We start from the raw sequence: 23,140 nt of genomic DNA, 5'->3' as shown, positions 1-23,140 counted from the left end.
ATACTCAAAACACACTGATTATTCAAGCACACAGCCAGCTTACAGGTAGCACAGTCACATTAGATACTGTCACCAAAGCCACTGCTACCTCATTTCAAGTAATTCAAAATTCATTAATGCCAGATTCCCTCAAGAAAACCATAGAAATGATGTTCTGAGAAATGATCTCATATTCTTGACACATCCTAGCGGCATGAAGGAAATTAACAACATATGACTATATGTCATATTAATGACTATGACATGTACTCATCTTTTCTGGGTAAGCTGCAGAATAAAGAGAAAGTTGTCAATGTCTGCATTTCCAGCTAATGTCCATTTGGTACTAGGTAGAACTCTTCAGTACAAGAAACAGCATATGAAGGCACAAGCAGTGTTTTATTACACTAGAAAGAGTTATGTTTGGCTTGGTACAGGTGACTTTTTAATTTATAGAACCACAACATAGTATGTTAATAAGTGAACATATTTAGTACTTTTTCCTGCATTTTACACAGAGGAAAGTGGCAGTTATTTGTTTAAAGTACATAATTGGGTGGCACATTATATTTAATAACTGTGAGAATACAGAATCAGGAGCCAAGATTCATATTTGATTATTTTTATTTTCTACTCACGTTCACAGACAGGAAACTTATTATTCCAGATTACTGTCTCTCCTTCTGCGACACACTGACTAGAAGATTTGCCTTTTAACTGGAACCTTAAACAATAGGGAGCAGCACATCACCACGAGAACAAACCACGTCCCAACTGGACAGAGTAAATCCCCCTTCCCACCACTTCCCATTCATAGGATGGTGTGCATTTTATTATTTATTTATTTTTATGGTGTGCATTTTTAAATACTCCTGGCCTAAGAAAAATCTCACAGCTACTTGTGAATCTGCTCCATTAAACAATGAATCAATAATGGATTTTAAAATCATACTAAAAATGCATCTTTTCTTTTGAGTTCTCCCTCTCCTCTTTGGCATCCAAGTGTCAAGATTATCATCTTGAGGGAAACAGTCTTAAATCCTATAGAGAAAATAGCAAAGACCTTGTTTCCCAAGTTTATCCCAACAAGTCTCACTAAATCCAAATTTTATATCCTTTCTCCATAACAGGAGCCTTAATTTGTGAACCAAAACTTTGGATTTCCAGATGATGAAATGATAATTCTCACTTCTTCTGGCCAAGCATAAAGTATGTACACTTGAAGAAAATAAAAAGGATTTGATTAATGACAGAGTTTTTACTCAGAAAAGGTCAAGAAAAACAAAGAAAATAATAAGATGGTCAATATTTAACTATCTTCAGAGCTCATACTTTGCAGTCATTATGGGAAATAGTCAGTGCAGGGCCTATCACCTCACACTCACCCTGCATCACAGACAAAGGAAACCTCTGCCCCAAGCTGGAGATTAGGGGGAAGAAGCACCTGGCCATGGAGAAGTTGGTTTGGAATGGCACTGCATGATTGCACTAGGAAAGAAAAGAGAAGGCTTGCACATGAAGAGTCAGGAAACAGTTGAGTTTCCTTTCAATAGAGCAGAAGCTTCATAGACCTTCACATGTCGGGGCTGCATGGCTCCAGGTTCCCAAGGACGTACACTCCACAGGGTTAGCTCCAGTGAGGGTATAGCCAGGCTCACAGCTATATGACACTTCCTGGCCAACAGAAAACAATTCCTTATCCTTTTTGTTATGGTCACCATGGTGGATATTTTGAGGTGGTAGACATCCTGAGGAAATAACAGGACCAGAAAGTCCTTTTATTTCTGAAATAAAAACTTTATTATTTACACCTTGCAGCTATCTGGGAGTAGTAGGGTGGGATAAAGGTCTTCATGACATAACCATTGAAATGTAATATGAATAAATCGATAAAATAAAAAAAATAAAAGGTCTTCATGACAACTCTCCCATACTAAGATAGACAGGGAGGCCATCGTGTGTCTCTCTCTACTGTGTCAGATGTGGAGAGCCGTACGGTCTATCTGCTTTATTTTTCTTGATCCATGCCAGGAAATATTACTCTTACTCATTTTCACTTTTTTCAACTAAAAAAATCTGTGAGATCCTTCCACCAATAGGGCAGACAAGGAACCAAACTTTTATAACACATACTTTCCTCATCCAAATCCACAACCATATCCTCTTTGCTTTAACAAGGTTGGTGAGGCTTCTGAACTTCGTTGCTTTTAGAGACAATTCGCGTCAAGAGTAGCAGAGAATGGGAACCATAGGCTCAAGATAACTACCAACTTTCTTCCACAAAATTACATTTTCAGTATCAAGATGGACGTCTACAAAATTTTGAATCAAGTTCTTATCTTAGCCAATTCTCTCTATTAATATATCCAATACAATCTAGAGCTTATTTTATCTTCACTTAAATAAAATATTATCATTAAGAACCTTAACGGTCAACTTCTGTACTACTAAAATTACTTTTGTTCTTTAAAGAATGTAATTATATATATTTATAAGATACTATGTGATACTCAAATGAGTAAGTATATTGCATAATATAAAAATAAAGGTAAATATATCTGTCTTCTAAAACTTATCATTCCTTTGGAAACTTTCAGAATCCCTTATTCTATATTTTAAAATATATACAGCAAATGATAATGATATACAGTGGGAATGCTCCTGTTTGTAGGAACACCAGAACTTATTTCTTCCACCTAATCTGACTTATATCTGCATTCTTAACAGCATTTGATGTATTGTATAATGGAGGGGTCTTTATATGTGTAGAAGTGGGCTCAGGTTCTCATGCTCACATGTGTGTGTATGTGTATATATGTGGGGGTATACACTGACACATATGAGTATAGAAGAGATTATATTGTTTTATGTTTTTTGTTTTTGTTTTTGTGTTGGTTTTTCAAGACAGGGTTTCTCAGTGTAGCCTTGGCTGTCTGTCCTAGACTCACTTTGTAGACCAGCCTGGCCGCAAACTCATAGTGATCGATCTGCCTGCCTCTGCCACCCAGAGTGCTGGGATTACAGGCATGCGCCACTGCACCAAGCAAGATTATCTTGTTTTATGAGACAAGGTTTCTCAGTGGGAACTGTCACTCACCAACTGAGCTAGACATGCTAGTCCACAAGCCTTAGGGATCCACCTGTTTCTGCCTCTCTGATTCTGGGATTATAAGCACGTGCCATCACATTTGGCTGTGTACATAGGTTCTGTGATTAAGTTTAAGTCTTCATGTTTGTACAACAAACACTTTTATGCAGCGCCCTCTCCCCAGTTCCACATTTTTTTATGAGTCATTTTAACTGAAGGGAAGTCATACATCATTGTGGTTTTATTTGCCTTATCCTGATGATTAGTAATGTTAAACATTTTGCCACATATTTGTTGTTCATTTTATTTTATTTTTGAGAAAATTCTAATGTCCATTTTGGCATTGAAGTTCCTTCATGCTATTGAGGTTTTTTTCAGCCCCTTATACTTGCTGGATGCTAATTCCTTGTCAGATATACAGGTTGGAAATATTTTTTCTTCCTCTGTATCATCTCTCCTCATTCTACGGCTTCATTTGTTGTAGAGAAGTTTTTATTCTATGTAATGCCATTAGTATATTTTTACTATTATTTTCTATGCTTTCCATGCTGACTATTCCCATGTTCTTAAGTACTATGCCTACTTTCTTCAAATGGCTTCATGTCTCACAATTCTACTTTAAAGCATTCCAATGCTTTTTCAAAAGTGCGTTATGATTTTTTCCTACAATTATAGTACCGCCCCAGAATGTAACCCAGTCCCCATCTCTTTACCAGCCAGAGTCCTCCCATGATGACAGATTGGTAAACCTAATATATATTACTTCCAAAGTTTACTTTCAAATTTCTTATCCTGGAAATCTAGTCACATATTCCTTCTACTCTTTCTATGCGTACCATGTATCTATTCTGCGAAACCTCTAATTTTATTTACAAATACTCAAAACTTCAGTCCAACTTACCCCTGAAACATGTTGGCAGTGGAGGGCTCCATTTGTTGTTTGGCTGGCACGACACTATGCTGCTGCCTTTCATGGTAAAGCCAGGCTTGCACTTAAACATTACGGTATCATTTAAGAAGAAGGAGCGTTTAAGTCCAGGCTCCACATCGCCATTTTCAATTTCTGGCACTGGGCACTTGACTATATCAATACACTGAGGAGGTGGGCTGTTCCAGATGCCAACTTGATTGTCTTTGCTGGTGCAGTATATTGACTTCTCACCCACCAGATCAAACAGTTTTTCCCTATTCTTTCCAACGCGGCAATAATAAGTTACTACCATTCCATAGAGAAAGCTGTCTCTACTGCTGCTGTGGAAGTCTCCATTGGAAATCGCTGGAGGTGACTCACAGGGAATAGCTTTTAGAGGGGAGTAGTTAAGAGAAGAGAGAAGGCATTGGAATGTTACATTTCCTGAGAATTTAGTCTTCAATCCCATAAACCAAACTTAAACTTTACCTGCAACTAATCTATAATATTGACATTCTGTATTCTAATCAAAACAAAGACTAAGCCAGAAAACAAAAGTATGGAACCGCTGATAAAAGCAAAAAAGTTGTGATCACAAAATACAGAGACTCTGGTGCTACAGACTTTGGGGTGATCTACTTTTGCATGGTTACATTTGTCAGTGTGTAATCACATGCACATTTTAAAGTTAAGAATCTACTCACTATTAAGTGACATCGTAAGAGAACGCTAATGGAAAAGCGTGTTAGAATTAGAGGTCACGGAAGAAGATCAGTCAGAGCTATGTCCGCAAAAACCCACGACTAGTAAAACTTTGCAGGTACTCATTTTTATGTGCAGAAGCTCAGTTTCCCTTTAGAAGGGAATAAGAGATTTTTAGTAGGATGCCACAAAGCGATTGTTTTACTCACATTCACATTCAGGCACATTCTTATCCCAAATTACACTATTATCTGACACAATACATGTAGCAGATGAGTCACCAAGGAGTCGATATCTAGAGGCAAAGAGGTGATTGGTCATATCCCAGTTAGACTTACACCTTAGACAAGCCTAATTTTTTCCACTTAAAAAATGAGAAAAGGAAAAAAAAATAAATGAGAAAAGGTAGAATATTATGCAAGATCCAGTGAAATAGTGATAGAGATGGATTTATATAATAGACTCAACAGCGTATAGCCCAATAAGATCTGACCACCTAGTCAATAGCACTGAAGACTTAAAATTAATGAAGGGGCCATACATGGTGGAGCATGCCTTTAATCCCAGCACTCAGGAGGCAGAGGCAGGTGGATCTCTGTGAGTTTGAGGCCAGCCTGCTCTACAAAGTGAGTCCAGGTCAGTCAGCCAAGGCAAACACAGAGAAACTCTGTCTTGAAAAACAAAAAAACAAAACAAATGAAACAAAGAAGGGTAGCTCCATTTCCTTCTCTAAGGATCCTCTTAACTGAATAGCACCGAAGTGTCACTTCTGAGGCAGGTCAGAAGTCCATGCTTTCATATCCATTCATACGAAAGGGTTCCTGGTTATTATTTTAATATCTACACATCCTACAGAGGTGCCCTACCTACTCACCCTTTGTTACAAGAATATGTGATTGTTGACCCAAAGGTGATACCCGTGTTTATGTGCACAGAGCCATGGAGGGGGTCTTTAGGATTCGAACATGCTTTACCTACAAGGGAAGCAAAACAAGATTTGGGGCTTCGATTGAGAACATTATGTGTTTTATATTAAGTTCACTGACTGGACTTGCTGACTGCCCTGAATATGTTTTTTCAAGGCAATTTTTGAAATTTGTAAAATCTATACTTTCTCAAGGAGCAGTCAATTTTGGAACACTGTTCAAAATCTATTGTCTATATTTCTTGCATGGAGGAAAGCTTTATTTGTGGTCAATTCTAATTAAACCTCCATTTTCTCTTTATTAAATCCTATTAGCTAATAGCATCATCTATCAAGTCTCCTGTATTAAACCCACAGTGCCCATTTCCTTCCTATAGCTCATCCTATCATCCTTCATTTAATTCAATTGGCTTCAAAATTTTAGTGCCTGGATTCCAGAATCTCTCTCCAAACCCATTATTTTGGCATTTCTATAGTTTTACTGGATTGTTGACTGCCGACTGTACCTTTCTACTGCTGGCCTGACTTGGTCTAGCACCCCCTCCACAGCCATGTGTTTCTTTTCTACACTGTATATGTGGTTATTCATACTTCCCACTTAAAAATGTATGATGGATTACCACTATTCATAGGAAAGAAGGTATATAATCTTAGAATTATATGTGCTCACACCATATTGACATGTTTCTGTCTTTCCAAAGATGGAAAAATATACTTTCCCCACTGTCTAAAAGGCCTCATTTTCCCTAATTCACTTAGATAGAATTTATTTTTCTGTGGATGAACAGCAGTTTTCCTCTATCATTAATAGAATCATAAAGTCTGGGGATATATATATATATACACACACACATATATACACATATAGGTGTGTGTGTGTGTGCGTGTGTGTGTCATAGAGCACTTGTTTAGCTTGTGCAATGCCTTGTGTTCAGTTCACAGCAATATACTATATAATTTTTGTTGTCTCTTACAAGATCTACTTTCTGCTGCTTCATACATGCTAGTTAATAAATCCATTTCTTGAATGTCGTAAGAATGAGATAAACTAATATTCTTTTGTATACTGACATCTACTATCACTCTAACACAATATAGACATCACAGAATGATGCCATAAAGATGAGAGGTTCAACCATAGTGAATGAGTTAAACCTTAGTAACCAGAAAATTTAGAAGGTAAAGAAAACAGAAAGACTTCCACTACCCTTTGCTTGCCATGGTGTGCTAGTTTATAGATCTTTTGTCTGGAGAGTGACATACTATGCTACATAGCTATATACTACAGATAACCAAGTATGGCTTAGGAGTACTCACGTTTACAGAAATGCTGAGCATCTGACCATTTTGAGGTTTCTAAGCAGGTGATAAGGAATGGCTTCCCATAATACCCAGGAAGGCATTTGTATTTCCAAGTTGTTCCAACAGCAAACTCAGACTTATCACTCCCATTATTAGGCTTAGCAAAAGAATAATTTGGCAGCAACTTACACTGACCTAGAAATAAGGACCACAGAAATATCAAAGCTGAGAAAGGCTAAAGCTTCTCTGCTTCCCTCTTGTCACCAGTTATTCTAACAAATGTGATCTTTAAAAGTAATACTGCCTGGAGCAATATTGTCTAAGAAACTAATCCTAGTGTGGATAGGCACATGGAGAAATTCAGATATTTAAACAATTTTTTTTTTTCGAGACAGGGTTTCTCTGTGTAGCCTTGGCCATCCTGGACTCACTTTGTAGACTAGGCTGGCCTCGAACTCACAGAGATCCGCCGGCCTCTGCCTCCCGAGTTAAACAATTTTTAATACAGACTTCAGAGGAAGTTCTGGAGAAACTTTTTTTTCATAAAATTTTACCCCTTTACAATTTTATAATTAAAAACTGTAGGTGGATTGCTTGTGGGGTTTTGTTGTTGTTGTTGTTTTTTATTTTTTTTACACAATGTAGTCAGAAATATTAGAAAAGCATGTGGAACTTCAGGAATGACTACATAGAACTTAATATAGGACACAAAACTCTGAAAGTAATAGAGGAAATTGAAGGAAGAACACTGCAGGACGTCAGCACAGGAAAGCAACTTCTTACTAGTTGCTTTTTCCGGTTGCTCAGGAAATTGCACCAACAATTGACAAATGAGACTTCATGAAGTTGCAAAGCATCTGCACATTTATAAAAAACCTAAAGAGATAGTCTTCAGAGTGGGAGAAAATATTTGCTAACTATATATTTCATTAATATCTAGAACACATGAATAAAAAACGTAAACACTCCAAACCTTTCATCAATAAATTAGCTAGTGGAGTGGAATACAGTTCTCAAATGAAGTACAAATGTTCAACAAGTATGAAAAAATGTTCAGCCTCACTAATCATTAGAGAAATGAAAATAAAAATTATATTAAGGGTCCATCTCATACTAATTTTCATTAAGAAAACAAGTAACAGCAACTGCTGGTAAGGGCAGGAAAAAGGGAACACTTTTACATTGCTAATGAGAATGTAAATAGTCCAGCCACCGTGGAAATCAGTCTGGAGATTCCTCTACAAATTAAAAATAGATCTACCGCATGATCAGCTACAGCATTTGTCAATATTTACCCAGAAGACTCCAGGTCAACATATCACAGATATAATTGCACATCGCAGAGTTATTCACAACGGTTAAATTATGGAACCAACCTTGATGGCCAGCAACAGAACAGTGTGGCATATATACACAACGAAACTTTTTATGAAGAATGAAGTTATGCTGTTTGCAAGAAGATAGACGAAACTAGAGATCATATCAAGTGAATTAAGTCTGTCTCAGAAAAACAGATATCTCTTTTCCCTCATATATATATATGTATGTATGTATATATGAGAAGCAGCAGCAAATTGTCTGGGGAGCAGAGGGGACAAATGGGAGGAAAGACGGGGTGGCATGGAGGACATGCTCATAGCACCTTGCCTAGCTGCATGAGAATGACCTCACGTAACCTTGTATAAAATAGTAATAATAAGTCTGTACGTTTTTGGTGGGGTGGAAAGGAAGTTGTTTGTAGGAAATATTTTTCTGGTCATTATCACCAAATTCTTGGCAGAAACAACTTAAGGGAGGGGTAATCAGTTGGCTCAGAGTCCAGGGACAGCATCCACCATGGTGGGCAAGGCATCTGACTGGTCTATGGACAAAGGGACCTGCAACAAAACACCAACCAGGAAACAAAAGGAGCTCGGCTGGAAGTGGGAAGGGGAATATAACCTTCCAGGTCTGCCCTCCAAATCGAACTCTGGCCTCCTAAATGTTCTACAAGTCAACTATAGACCAAATACTCAAATATGCTAGTTTGTGGGAGACAATTTACACTCAAACAACAATGGATACAACAAAAACAACAAACATCCTCTGGTTTTGGTTTTACAATAAAACCGGAAGTATACAAGTGAAAATCTCTTAAAATGTTTTTGAAGATTTTATTTTTTATTTAACGTCTAAGAATGTTTTGGCTACACGTATGTATGTGTACTTTATGTGTTCGGTGCCTACAAACCCTGTCCAAGGTGATGGATTCTTTGAAACTGGAGTCACATGTGATTATAAGGCACCAAGTAGGTGCTAGAAACCAAACCCTGGTCCTCTGCAAGAGCAGTAATGCTCTAACTACTGAGCCATCTCTCCAGCCCTAAAAGCAAAAATCTTATAAATAAAAACTTTTAGCATAGGAAACTAAAGTACCACAGAGACCTTGTAAAATCAAAATTACTTTAGTTGATTTATATAATTATCTTAACCACTAAACTTTTAGGGTATAGAGAAAAAACATATTCATTCTTAATTGAAGTTGTTTATTTATTATTTATGGTTTTGTAAGATATGGTCTCACTACATAATCTAAGTTGACCTTGAACTTGAAGTTCTTCTGTCTCAACCTCCCTCCCTAGTGCTTTATTTTCTTATTTTAACCAGCTAAAGTAATGAAACCCAAAAATAGCTAGTAAAAGCTGTCTCATGTACCAGAGAAAAGAGCTAGCCATCAGCAATGAAATAAATTCCATTGCCACACCCACCACTTGAATATGTCCCTAGAAGAGTAACTTCTCTGTATGTGAGTGAAGACCCACATTTTACCACCTTACATCTATTTTCAGAGATCCACAAGTTCACTGTTGTTCAGATCAGAGGGAATCCAGACAAAAATGCTGAGTTGTGAACCCCTCTAAGAGTAGAAGTACACCCCAAAATTTACAAATTTTAAACTTTTCATAAAGGTGTAAGGCAGCACATGTCTGCTGACCTGAAGACATTCCCCAAACTCCTACAGCTGCTGCCAGGTGCGTCTCTCTCTACCTCTATGCTTCTACTGGGGAACTGAAAAATCGTCACCACTGTTAGGAGTCAGATATTCCTGTAGGTCTCTCTTATTCTTTGGTTTCTTCCATTAATTTCTACCAATGTCCCCAAATACACTCTGTGAAAAACAACAAGAAAGACTGAGAAAAATGAGGGTTTAAAAACAATGAAGATAGAACTGGGCATCGTGGTGCATGGCTTTAATCCCAGCACTCAGGAGGTGGAGGCGGAGGTGGAGGCAGAGGCAGAGGCAGAGGCAGGTGGGTCTCTGTGAGTTCAAGGCCAGCCTGGTCTATCAAACAAGTTCCAGGGCTTCCATGGCTCTTCCACAGAGAAAGAAACTCTGTCTTGAAAAACCAACAACCAAAAACCAAAACCCAAGCCAAAATACAATGAAGATAGACTTCACAAAGTGATGCCACTTCTACCAGTTACTCTAATCAGATAATAATCTGTGGTTATAAAATGTAAATAAGGACAAAATTAAATTATCTTCCACAATATGGGAAACCATTTGAACTCATAAGATTCAACCAGCGGTTACAATACAGACCAAGAAGAGATACAAGATCTGGAAACTACAAAAGAAGGAGCTTTATAATGCAACTTTCCATGTCAAAATGAGGCAAAAATCATACTTTCTGGGCGGCAGGGAGGCAGCTAACTATTTAGATGTAGGGGGCTTTACATGGATGATTTAGAAATCATTTGGAAGTAGATGGAGGATTTATGCTTAGGATAAATATAAATCTGAAAAGTTGGCCAGAAAGCAGGAAGGAAGGGAAGCTATTATTAAGAATTATCATCAAACACATTAATATCTGATGGACGATTTTTAAAAATAAGAGTCACGTATGTTAACCAAAGTTTTGCACTAAGCATAAAACATTCACCAGTGAAAATGACATGAGGTCCAACCATCCCTAGAATGTATTTTTCTGGAGCAGAACTAGTGCATAATATTTAGACCCTGTAATAACTAGATCCACCCTTAGAAGCTAATTGCTACACTTAGTGTCGACATTGAAGTGCCACTCACTTAATTTCTCTGGCAGCTCCTGATTTCTCCCAGCTCCATGGGATGTTAGCACAGCTAGTTTCTGAGGATCGGGTCTCTAACCAACTTGCTAAATTTCACTCAGCTCTTGAGGTTTACTTTAAAAACAAACCAATCTATGAAACAACACACACGTACACACACACACACACACACACACACACACACACACACACACACACACACACACAGAGCCCTTTTACAGAGCAGGTTGGAGGGGAACCTACAGAAGCACTCACCATTACAGAAGTCATTCATGTTCAAAGTCATTTACGCTAAACGAATCTGAGACTCATTTTGGAGAATCGGGTGTTATTAAGAAGCATACTTGCGGGCTATGATCCTTGAGCACAACCTGGGACCTTTGGTGGAACTGTGTGAGCACTTGTTGAATCCCCAGGAGGCTGGGAGCCAGGGAGGAGAGAGGGAAGCACCCAACCACTACTAAGTTCCAAAGTGCCCACACATGGCTCAGCCTTCAGTGGTGGGGGTCTAGAAGAGGTGGGGGCGTCATGCCTTAGGAGACTGAGGGGATCTCCAAAGCTGTCAGGGACAGGCCAGTATCCAGCGTGTGCCCCACGTTCCCGGATTGGTCTCTGGCCTTCGTGTAGGCACAGTTGTTTTCCCAGCGCCGCAGGAGTTCCCACATCTGCCTTCCCCGTTCCCAGCTCACCAAGAACTCCTGGAGTAATGAGAGTGAAGAAAACCCAGAGCGAACCCGGGACTCCCATGCCACCGCAGCGGCCCCAAAGCAGGTTGTGTTCTGTGTGCCTCCAGCAAGGAAAGGAAGAGACTGCGAGGATGTGGCTGCCTGCCTGCGCTGGCTGCAACCTGTGCGGAGCGGACCATTAAATAGCGTCTGCCGAGCTCTGGGAACGGAAGATTTGTGGAGCAAGTCTGCAGGTGGCCAGGGGCGGAAGAGGCGAAGAGGGGCGGTCCCCGGGACGTCTGCTTTTGGCTCAGGCTGGGTTCTGCTCAGCGCCTGCTTTGCCTACTTTTTGTTGACTGTGCAACCATGTGCCCTAACTTTCCCGGTTCCCCTAGATCTGAAACAAGAATGTTACAAAATAATATTCATTCCTACTAATTTACAATGTCCGTATGTTGAGCTAATTTACAGTATTGTATTCCATAAACATGTTTTGAGTTTTGTTCCAGCGAAATCATTTCCATACTCCATGGAATGTAGTCAACTGTCAGTTTGAAAAAACAACTTAAGTTTATTTAAAGTGGAAATTTAGGAACAACACTGCCTAGTATTGCAATCTTATTATGCCAATGTAAATAGTGAAATTTTTAATTTCCGTTTATCTGTGAAGGGGTTTTCTAGAGGTTAATATTTTAGAGATGTTCTCTCTGTTATAAAGATCTATAAAAGTACGTGTCTTTGACTATGCAATTGTGTTATGTAATTGTTCTGATATTTTTAAATAAATTACAGACATTTATCTCATCTTTAAATATTTTAATGTCTATTTTTCAAAAATAAGACTCTCAAATAGCCAAAACACCAAGAATGTAACATTTATATAATTTCTGATTGTGTCACAGTTCTTCTTGCCATAGGTAATCTATTGTATATATGTGTAATAATATAAATATATATATATACAAAAATAAAATAATTAAAAAATAAGACTCCAGAACTATAGTACAATGATCCATTATAAGACACTAATATTGTACAGTGATAGCTCACAATTTTTTTGCTGTCTTCAATTTTCAATAATCTTTGCTATGGCAAGATAAGAGGAACAAAAACATCCACCCTTCAGATTCATATATTTCATTCTTGGGTCTTTTTGTTTAAATTGAAAATTTTTAATTTGAGAGTAGGAGTATATGTCTCTCTCTCTCTCTCTCTCTCTCTCTCTCTCTCTCTCTCTCTCTCTCTCTCTCCCCCCGTCACCCCCCCCTCTCTGTGTGTGTGTGTTTTATGTGAGTGTACATGCTCATAAGTTGGCACATTTGCATGAAGATGTGTGTGGAGACTAGAGGCTAAAGTCATTGTCTTTCTCACCTGCTTTCCACCCTCTTATCTGAGGCAAGGCCTCTTTCTGACCCTCAAACCTGCAGGTTATGTTAAGCTGGCTGACCAGCAAGTTCCATCTACTGTGTCAGCCCCTCCTTGTGCTAGGATTACAGGTAGACTAGGTGCAACTTTTACCTGGATTCCAGAAACCGGAATTCAACCCATTGCGCTTGCATGGCAAGCACTTTTACTGACCCCTCTCAACTCCTGGGTCTGGAATTTTTTTGTTTTGTGGTCAAAGTGATAGCTGGAACTGTAATCATCTGGTTGATTGGGACAGGAAAAGCCACACAGACGATGCACACGCAGCTGTTGGCTGGATTCCTCATTTCTTCACCATGTGCATGTGGTCACTGGGCGCTGGGTAGCAGGGTTGAAAGTTCTCACTTAATGACAGCTAACTTCTTCCAGATCAAAAAAGACAGAGGCAGAATGTCTTTCATGAGCCCCAGCATAGACTAACAGATTAGATTAGATTAGAAAACAGGATCCATATTTTTACTTTTATTTTCTGGTTTGGACTTACAAATTCAATTAAAAATTTAAAAATGAAATTGCTTGGTCAAATGGAAAACACATATATTGTTTTGTTAGTTAATGATAAATTCCCTTTTAAAAGAGTTGTGTCAATATCCATTCTGTTGTAGAACTCAGTCCTCAGACATTACATGATGACGTGACTGTTGCTTTTTTAAAAATTAGAACAGCTGAAAATATGTATAGGAGGTTCATAAGGAACACAAAGTTCCACTTCTTTGTGAGAATATGTAAGTGGTAAACATTTACTAAGGAGGGGGAGTTTTCTTCAGTAGTGTAGCCATGGTAAGTTGCTTGTGCTCCTGTTGGGAACCCCACTTAAACTCATTGGCTCATCAAGCTAAACTTACATGGAATCTTTCATGGATACAGTGTTGGTACCCTACATAGAATGAATAGTGTTTGATCATATCTTCCTAGGAAAAGTCAACACAAGTAGCATATAAACTGTTATTGTAAGGTACTGAACCCTCAGGAGGGGATAAAGAAAGGCAAGGTACACAGTGACATCTATCTTGGGCCCTCTAAAATAAAAATGGTAAGAATAGGTCAAAGTAGAGTCTCTAGAGGAAAGAAAGTTGATAGGAAGCTGAATTAATGCTTGTGAACCTTCAGAAGGGTTTAGGTCTGAACAGTAGGTCAATAAAAGGGTAGAAGACTGAGGGGTTTCCTACTACACCCTCTGCAGGGCTTAAGATTGATAGCCTCCCTAGCCATTCCTCTAAGGGAGTAGCCAAGTTCACTCACAACTGAGGCCTAGACAGGGCACACTGAGGTCCTCTGTAAATGTGTGAAGTACTTTACTTTTGTGGATACAGAGACGGAGTATACATTATTAGCAGCAGTGTATTGATACAGAGATAGAACAGTAAAGGTTTAAAAAAAAGATTTAGTTTTCCCCAAGGGTATGGAACTATCTCTTCTGGGAGTATACGGTGGGCACTTTTCTCTTGCTAGAAAATATACTGGAGATGGATGTACTGATAAGACACTTCCTGCACACCATGGTTGCAGTTTCTCCTGGGGATAAGAATTTTAAAGTAACCATGTGTGTTGGGTGAGTTGAGTGCCTGAAGGGAGATCAGGTAATACAGATGGCTTTAGGAACATGATGAAGTTACGGAATTCGTCAAATAATTAGAAAAGGCAGAGACCATTTGTTTTGTTCAAAGCTCGTTTAAAAGCCTTGCAGGACCAGTAAGTAAAACAGATGACTCGTGGAAAACGAATGAGTTACAGAGAGCTAAATGAAGTTGTGCCTCTTATTCATCCTAGTACCCAACATTGTTCATTTGACAAAAGGGGGGCACTTCAATGCTGCATTGAACGATGTTAGCATTTTTAAAAATTCCTTTAGCCATTGCATCTCAAGACTTTGAATAGACAGCAGTTTATCTTCCTTGAGTTCACCTACAGGGTCCCACCGTTTGCCATGTAATATGTAGCTTGAAATATTGTCTTATTATCCTGCAAGCCCATGCAAAAGGCTTACTTATATAGTTTATACAACGACAGCCTTTGAGAATATTCAAGATTTAGAAAAATATCTCGAAGATACATAAAAGTACTTACAGAAGTGAGGGTAGGAAATCAGCCTATACAGGACGCGAGAACCAGGCACAGATGTGAAATTGTTTAGCGTGTGGTGGTCAAGTAAGATATGTGCAATACATGACAAGTTTATTGATAAAATTCTATATCACCCTGTGTCTGTGAATATAAAACAACTACAGATATTTTGGGTGCTACTGGGGGGGGGCACTGCTGCATTGCTATAGCCACCTTGCTTTTAATGTTCATCCTTTGTATGACTTAATAAAAAGAAGTTCCATGTGGGATACAGACAGTAAATCTCAGGAGGCTTTTGAGCAAGCTAGGATCCTTGGGGAACAAGGCTAATCTGTGTGCCTCAATACTTGTGATGCTATGCTTATTCTGGGAATTAATAGACTCTCAAAGAGTTACAACTAGGCCTTAGATAGAAAAACTGAGTAAACAACTCCTACAGAGCATTGGTCCTAGTCATGGGAAGAGATAGAAGCTTGCCTTTAGCACTAGAACAGCAATTATTAGCATTTCAACAGACAGAATCCATTACAGACTCAACTTCAGCAACAGTTGAAACAGTATATCCAATTTTGGGCCAAACTTAAGGCCTTCAGCCCAGTCTCTTTCTGTGATAGCACAGAATCAAACTCTGAAAAATTGGCATGCATATTTATAGCAATGTACTTTGGTGTCCACAAGTTCTTCCACCAATGCAGGCAGATCATACTGGGATCAGAAATCCTTTTAAGCTGTTGAGCCTCCTTGAACTAATGGAACCACAACCCAGACCACACAAAGTGCTGTATGGAATTCTGGCCATGTGCATAAATGCCTGGTACACTGATGGCACAAGGAAGGGCACCACACACAAACGAATGGCTGCACCAGTACAAATGCACATAAGCATCATATGGTTTGCCTTCTAGCTGCTCTAAAGGCCACAGTGGTTTTAATGCCCTTGGATGCTTGTTATTTTCCTTCCTACCTGTCAGGAGGTAGACAGCTAGACAGGGAGTTTTGAAGGACACTTGAAATAAACTAGTAGAGTCTTGGAGAAGGGAGCTCTTTTGATGCCCAGTCAGCGTTTAGCCAGCACAAGCATCACGTAACAACATATAAATGCATTTTATGCCACATTCTTTACCGTGTTGCTGCCTATAAGTTGTCCGTGCTCCTATAACTTGCTGCAAGTAACCCCGATTAAGTACAGTGTTCATAAAGCTACACTTGATGGAATAATTTCTTTGGTCTGCTGTGACCCTATGTAGGGTGAACAGAAATACACTCCAGAAAAAAAAACCATGCATACAACCCATTCCTACAACACACACACACACACACACACACACACACACACACACACACACATACCTGTTTCCACTGAATCTTGGGATTTTTAAATAATATTTTACTAATTCACTGAGAATTTCATACAGTAGATTTTGATCACATCCATCACCTCCTCTAGCTCTTCCATGATTTATCACCCCCATCCCTGTTCACCCAACTTCATGAAACTTAAAAATATCCTAAAAGTTCAGTCCAGTAGCATTTCTACCACCCAAATATTCTTGGGTGTGTTACCATTCCATTCCCTGGAGTGTGCTCATACCCTTAAGGAAAACTGATGCTCATTTCTTGCCTGCATATTGCCAAGAACACAACTTGCAGGAGCGGAGGTAATGCATACTGCTTGGCCAACAGAACACAGTTTGCCTTAAGGTAAATAAACTGGCTTCTTCAATGCTTAATTTTTCCATTAAGAGATTTTGAAAGTCATTAGTGTAATGACAGATTCCCAATTTGCAACCTAAGCCTGTGACTTATAATGTGCGTATTCTGCATATGACATAAAATTTATATGTACACAAATAAAAATAAACTGATAGAGACTTCTTGTAAAAAAAAGCATTCTGGCCAGTTAGTTTTAAAGAGCAAAGAGGAACTGCTTATTTTAGGGGATTTCCGTGCTGTCATATGTGGTACAGAATGTTGATCCCGTCAGAGTGAAAAGTTCACTCATACCATGAGAAATGATGTTCATTCCTTTTGGAAAATAGAATTAATGTAGTATTCGATGAGAACAATCAGAGTATAGACCATGGTTCAGATTCTTTCTTTCCTTTCCCAACCCATTTCATTAATTAGTGGATGGATACTGAAACCAATACCTCCTAAAGTAAACTACCCACAAAATACTTATTTTTTTTATTTTGATTTTACTTTTGTGCATGCAAGTGAATGTATGGTGTGTGTGTGTGTGTGTGTGTGTGTGTGTGTGTGTGTGTGTGTGTGTGTGTGTGTGTTCGTGTCCATGGAGGCCAGAAAAAGAGACTGGGCTCTAGAGCTTTAGTTCATGGCAGTTGTAAGCCAGACAATGTAGGAAGTGAAGATAGTCATTCTGGGAGAGCAGCAAGTGCTCTTAATTACTGAGGCACCTCTCCAGCCTTACCTCAGAATACTTTTCCCTAAATGGAGCGTGAGCGTGTTCTACTATGCACTGCAGCTTTAAGATGAGATCGTGGTGCTGGTGATGATAATGGGGTGTGGTGATCCCCTCTAGAGAATACAGGACAAAGCCATTTATAAGGGCTTTCTGGCACTTAACACTTCAGGCATTTCATGATCATTTCTCTTTTTATTGCTTTGAGGTCAGGACTAAGGATATTTTTCTGTCATTTAGAACCACCTTTCTGCAAAATGCATAGAGTTTTACATCCTACTTGACCATATTTTACCCATTTCAGATATTTTATTTATAGAGTACTTAAGCAAGGCATTGGCCACTCAGAGTTCCTAAGTATGCAGAATATACAAACAGATTACTATTGGTGTCTCAGGAATGGAGGTTGGTACCATCACAGCATCCTATATCTGCCTCCTGACAATGTGGTCAGGGCCAGTAGGCAGTGAGAGAGGCTGTCTCCGCGCTCCAGATGGCAATACTCTTTCACGGCTGCTTTTTGTTTCTCTGACTTGATATTTATCCAACTTTTTGTCTAAATAGAGATCACTGGCTTCTAGAAGATGCTGGTTAGTCATGTCTTCTCGCCTTCCTCACACATGCAGAAATCTTTTATTCTTCTTAACTAGAACTGTGATAATCTAAATTATGGGTAACAGTCCAATTCCAAACAATAATTTAATTTTTCAAAACTCACTAATTTAAATTAGAAATAAAAATGTATTTAGATGTGAGAAGCTGGAGATATAAGGCAGGGTAGACTTCTGGCAGGATACGAGGGTGACTCTAACTGAGATGCCTAGCAGCGAGGGTCATGGAGGCTAAAGAGGACACCCTCTAACTAGACAGGACCCTAGTGGAGGGAGGCGAACAAAATGAACTCTGCCTGGAAGATGTGCAGGGAGAAAGTTAGAATAGAGATGAAGGGATGTCCAACAAATACCTGGCCGACATGAAACTCACCCCATGAGAGAGAGCCAACCCCTGAAACTGCTAATGATATTCTGCTATGCTCATAGACAGGAGCCTAGCAATGCTTCCCTCTGAGAGGCTACACCCAGCTGTGATCAAAACAGATTTTGAGACTCACAGCCAAACACTTGGTGAAGCCTAAGGGTTCTTGTGGAAAAGTGTGGGGAGAGATAGGAGCACCTGGAGATGACAACAGCTCCACAAAAAGTCCAACAGAACTAACCATAGCTCGAAGGGGCTTTCAGAGACTGAAACACCAAGCAAGGACCATGAGTAGATTGGACCCTACACAGATGTAACTGATGGCCAGATCAGGCTTCCCCTAGTAAGGGGATTGGGGGCTGTCTCTGTCACAGACTCTGTTGCCTGCTTTTGGGGGGGGGGTTGAGACAGGGTTTCTCTGTGTAGTCTCAGCTGTCCTAGACTCACTTTATAGACCAAGCTAGCCTTGAACTCACAGCGACCTGCCTGCCTCTGCCTCCTGAGTTGCCTGCTTTTTGACCACTCCCCCATGTTGGGGTTGCTTCACCAGACCACAGAGGATGATGTGACTTGATGAGCTGGGGAGAGGGGCCCCACTTTTCTAAGGAATAGGGGAGGGAGATGGGGGTAAAGGGAGAGAGTGTGGGGCTGGAAGAAGAGAGGGGGCACTATGATCAGGATATAAAGTAAATAAATGAATAAATAATAAAGAAGAAAAAAGAAAATGTAATTAAAAATCAAGTTTTAAAAAAGTTTTTACTGAATTTAAAATTTGGCTAAAGAGACACATTATACTATTGACTGAAATATCTATCTATCTATCTATCTATCTATCTATCTATCTATCTATCTATCCAGTATTACAGAACTGAGTGAAATGGGATTTGAAAAGGGAAGTTTGCTTCTAATTGGAATAAAAAATTATTTTGCAAATTTGAGTTCAGTTTGTATGTTATGAGAAATTAGAGGGGGGGCTGGCAAGATGGCTGAGCAGATACAGCACTTGATGCTTTTGCAGATGACCTGAGTTTGGTTCCCAGCACCAATATGGTAGCTCACCTTGTCTATACCACCAGTTTCAGGGAGTCTGATGTTCCCTTCTGGCCTTCATTGGCACTAGTTAGGCTTGTACATACATACATGCAAGTAAACACTCATATACATAAAACAAAAGTAAATCCTTAAAATACAAAAGAAAAATGAGAAGTTAGAGAGATTGTTTATCAATATTAGAGATAAAACAATTGAACTAATTTTGAATAAGTTTTTAAGAGATGTCAAAGACTGTAGGTAGTGTTTTCATTACTGTTAAGTCCACTACCCCATCCACTGACCTCTGTAAATTTGTTTTCTTCATATTTACAAGTCTATAAATTATTTACTGGAAAAAAGTAGAATTAGCAGTAAAGATTAAACTTTTCCATTATAAGAATGATAGATAATCTTTATTAAAAATTGTCAAACTTATTAAAAGAATTTTAATATGCCTATAAGAGCCCCAAGTCAACATGCTCATTTGAGGTTATAAAACTTAAAAGTCAAAATAACTCTTTCAGCTACAATAAACCTAATAAAATATTTTATAAACAGTTTCAAGACCTATTTAAAATATTTTAAAATCTTTGGACAATGCAATACTGTGTGAAATTATATTTTCATATACATTTGTGACATATGCATGTGTGGTATAAATACAGTAATGATATCTAAAATTTACAAATGCACGATATAGATAAAAAGATAAAAGTTCACTAAGGATCTATAACTTATGACAAGACAGTAAGGACTCAGTCTGATGAAGCACATCAACAAATGCGCTATTTAATTAACTGGTGCTATGGAACAAAGACATGTGAAAGCATCTGTTAAACAGATAGGAAATACAGACAATATATCATTCTACAAACTTACTGTTCTTGTTAGCCAACATGTGACTACATGGAAGTCAGTAGCCATTCCAAGTTCTCTTTTTACTACATAGCAGATCAAATTATAGAATTTTCTTTCAGGGAATTTAGGAGCAGTTTATACATGAAAGTTAAATGACGTGAGAATGTGAAGTGCTGTGTCTAAACACGTGTTTCCTGATAACAACACTAAAGGTGGTGATTCTCTGTTATATTGTTCATCCAGAAGACTCATAAAAAATAGCATCAGGTGTAAAATGTGTACTTGCTCAAAATGACTATAGACACCTGTTTTTTCCTGAGATCATTTGTTGTTGCCACTTGGACAGGTGGGGTTGAAAGCTTAGCAGCAGCCCTGAAGGTGGACACTTCGCCCCATGTGGGAAGCCTGCCTTTCATTGTCTTCCAGTTTCTTCTTTTATTTTCCAGCCAAGTAAAACTGCATAACTGCACCGAGACAGTACTGTACAGCACAGCTAACTGTTACATACTTCTTTTCCTCTTCTGCTGCAGTAATTTTTTTCTTTTTTTTCAAGACAGAGTTTTTCTGTGTAGCCTTGGCTGTCCTGGACTCACTTTGTAGAAAGGCTGGCCTCAAACTCAGAGGTCCCCCTGCCTCTTCCTCCCCAAGTGCTGGGATTACAGGTGTGCATCACCGCACCCAGCTTGCTGCATTAATTTTAGGCCACCCTAATATTTCACATTCATTTCTTTGACATTAGCATCCCTACAACTTTTAGAAGTCCACTCATTGTCACCAAAGTTTGTCATAATGTTCCCTCTTCTCCCCTCTGAAGTCTGTTTGAAAAAAAAATACAAAAGATTCTATTGAGTCAGAAGTCAATTTGAACATACAGTTTCTCTACAATGTAACAACTTTTTACATGGCTTCTTTTCACCTCCTTTTCTGGTTTCAGTATTTTTTGTCGGTATTTACATATTTTAGAATGGAAATATGTTCAATGTTGAGTCATCATCCAGGCACTCACGTTGTAGTTTGGAGAAAATGAATGGATAACAACTCTGTAGCATTTGTTTTTGCAAGGTAGGGAGTAAAGCTGCCGGCTTCCAGGTTGCAGTTTCACTCCCATGTAGAAAGTCTTCTCCAAAAGGCTGTTTATATCATACTCATTCTTAGAGTTTTTTAAAAGTCAAACGACTCTCTGGAGTTTAAATGCTGATTCTTCAAGAGAGCTAGTATCCCCCCAGTCATTTGCTACTCACTACTTTTGTGGTTTTAACTGCCATTTCCCATAGTTTTGGGGAGTTATAGGATTGATACTTTGAAAAGTCACATGCAAGCAGGGTATTGATATCTTTACATTTGTATCAATTTGTTTTCCTGTCCATTCAATAAATATATTGAACACACAATATGGCTCAAAGACTAGTCTCATCACTGTACAGAATAAGCAAGTCTACTTTTAGTGTATTATATGATAGTAAACATTAACAGAAGGCTCCAGGTTCTAAAGGATTCCATATATGCTCCAGCTCCCTTCAGATTTCAAAACTGTGGAAATCCCATTCTTTGTGGAAAGCACCTTGTAGAATGGCAGGGGATGGTGCAAGTCATCTCTGTCACAACCCAATCAATTTCAAGAAACACATTGTATCCAGCTGACAGGATGGGAAGTTCAGAGAAGCAATGAAAGTAATACTGCTTTGCTGTTGAGATAGAATAACGGTCTTCATTAATTCCCACTACTTTACCCTAATCGGCTTCTTTCCTAAGGTATTTATTGAATGTGTAGCTCTCCTTTTTCCTTTTGTGTAACACATTTTAAGATGGTAGACATGATCAACATACCATATGAGTGGAAATGTCACAACAAAACTGATTATTTTGTATTAATAATTTGACATATGAATGATTGTAATAGTAAAAAAATGTATTTATGTGTTGGCCCAACTATCTCACCACTCGATGTGTATTTAGAGGAAACTCTGGTATGAAAGCTGTACCTATACAATTTTTGTTACTTACATACTAGTGAAGATGAGAAAATTAAAACAATATGCATCTATGTAGGTAATGCTTTAAAACATACTGAAGGAAATATGGAAAATACATGCATGATGTGATTTATGTATGGTTACAAATGCACAAAGCAATACTCCATTTGCACCCATTTTGGTAAAAATACAAAACATGCAAAGAAAGTATTAAATACACTTCAGAGAAAATGCGTACTTTGAAACAGAGGAAAGAAATTACATTACACTAGTCTATTTGTTATTTTGAAAGAGAAGAAAATTTTAAACAAATACAAATGGCAAAAATGTTGCAGAATTTGGTGTTGTGTTGACAATTGCTCTTTATTGTATTTTTTATACTTGGAACATTATATAATGACAAAGAAAATATGTTTCAAGCGTAAGGATTCCTCAGGCCTTTACTCCCTTCCTCTCTGACACTGATTGTGTGCCAGTTTCTGAGATTCCTTTACTTTTATCTGAAATCCTTCCTAAAACTCATCTTTCTAAAACAACAGTGTTCATGGACTGGGCTTTGGGAGAAGTGATTGGATCATGAGAACTCTGACATTAATAGATTAATCTATTGATTGGCTCATAATTTAATAAGCTATTGGAGGTGACATAAGCAGGGATGTGCTTTAGGGAAGAGGCCACCACAGCTGCCTTGTCCATCTTTCTTTCTGCTTCTTTGCTAACATGAAGTCAGCAGTTTCACTACTAACCCA

At 38.6% G+C, this 23,140-nt stretch overlaps 1 protein-coding gene across 3 annotated transcripts in view; it reads right to left on the bottom strand.

Moving 5' to 3' along the window:
• Positions 1-11,868, bottom strand: part of LOC311604399 (complement receptor type 2-like) — a 29,579-nt gene extending 17,711 nt beyond the window's left edge. For 2 of the 3 annotated variants that reach the window (XM_084794248.1, XM_084794249.1), the window contains exons 1-8: positions 11,667-11,868; positions 6,922-7,101; positions 5,554-5,653; positions 4,889-4,974; positions 3,969-4,367; positions 1,551-1,727; positions 1,365-1,467; positions 618-703 (exon numbers count right to left, since the gene is read on the bottom strand). In XM_084794248.1, coding sequence (XP_084650374.1) covers positions 618-703; positions 1,365-1,467; positions 1,551-1,727; positions 3,969-4,367; positions 4,889-4,974; positions 5,554-5,653; positions 6,922-7,101; positions 11,667-11,724 — 1,189 coding nt within the window. In that variant the 5' untranslated portion in view covers positions 11,725-11,868. The remainder of the gene's footprint in view (positions 1-617; positions 704-1,364; positions 1,468-1,550; positions 1,728-3,968; positions 4,368-4,888; positions 4,975-5,553; positions 5,654-6,921; positions 7,102-11,666) is intronic. The other variant, XM_084794250.1, reaches the window with a different exon arrangement.
• Positions 11,869-23,140: the final 11,272 nt, after the last annotated feature.

Source organism: Acomys minous (assembly GCF_964271855.1).
Source record: "Acomys minous genome assembly, chromosome: 1".
Lineage (NCBI taxonomy): Eukaryota > Metazoa > Chordata > Mammalia > Rodentia > Muridae > Acomys > Acomys minous.
The sequence above is the reverse complement of the archived record's forward strand: the minus strand, read 5'-3'. Positions and strand labels throughout refer to the sequence as shown.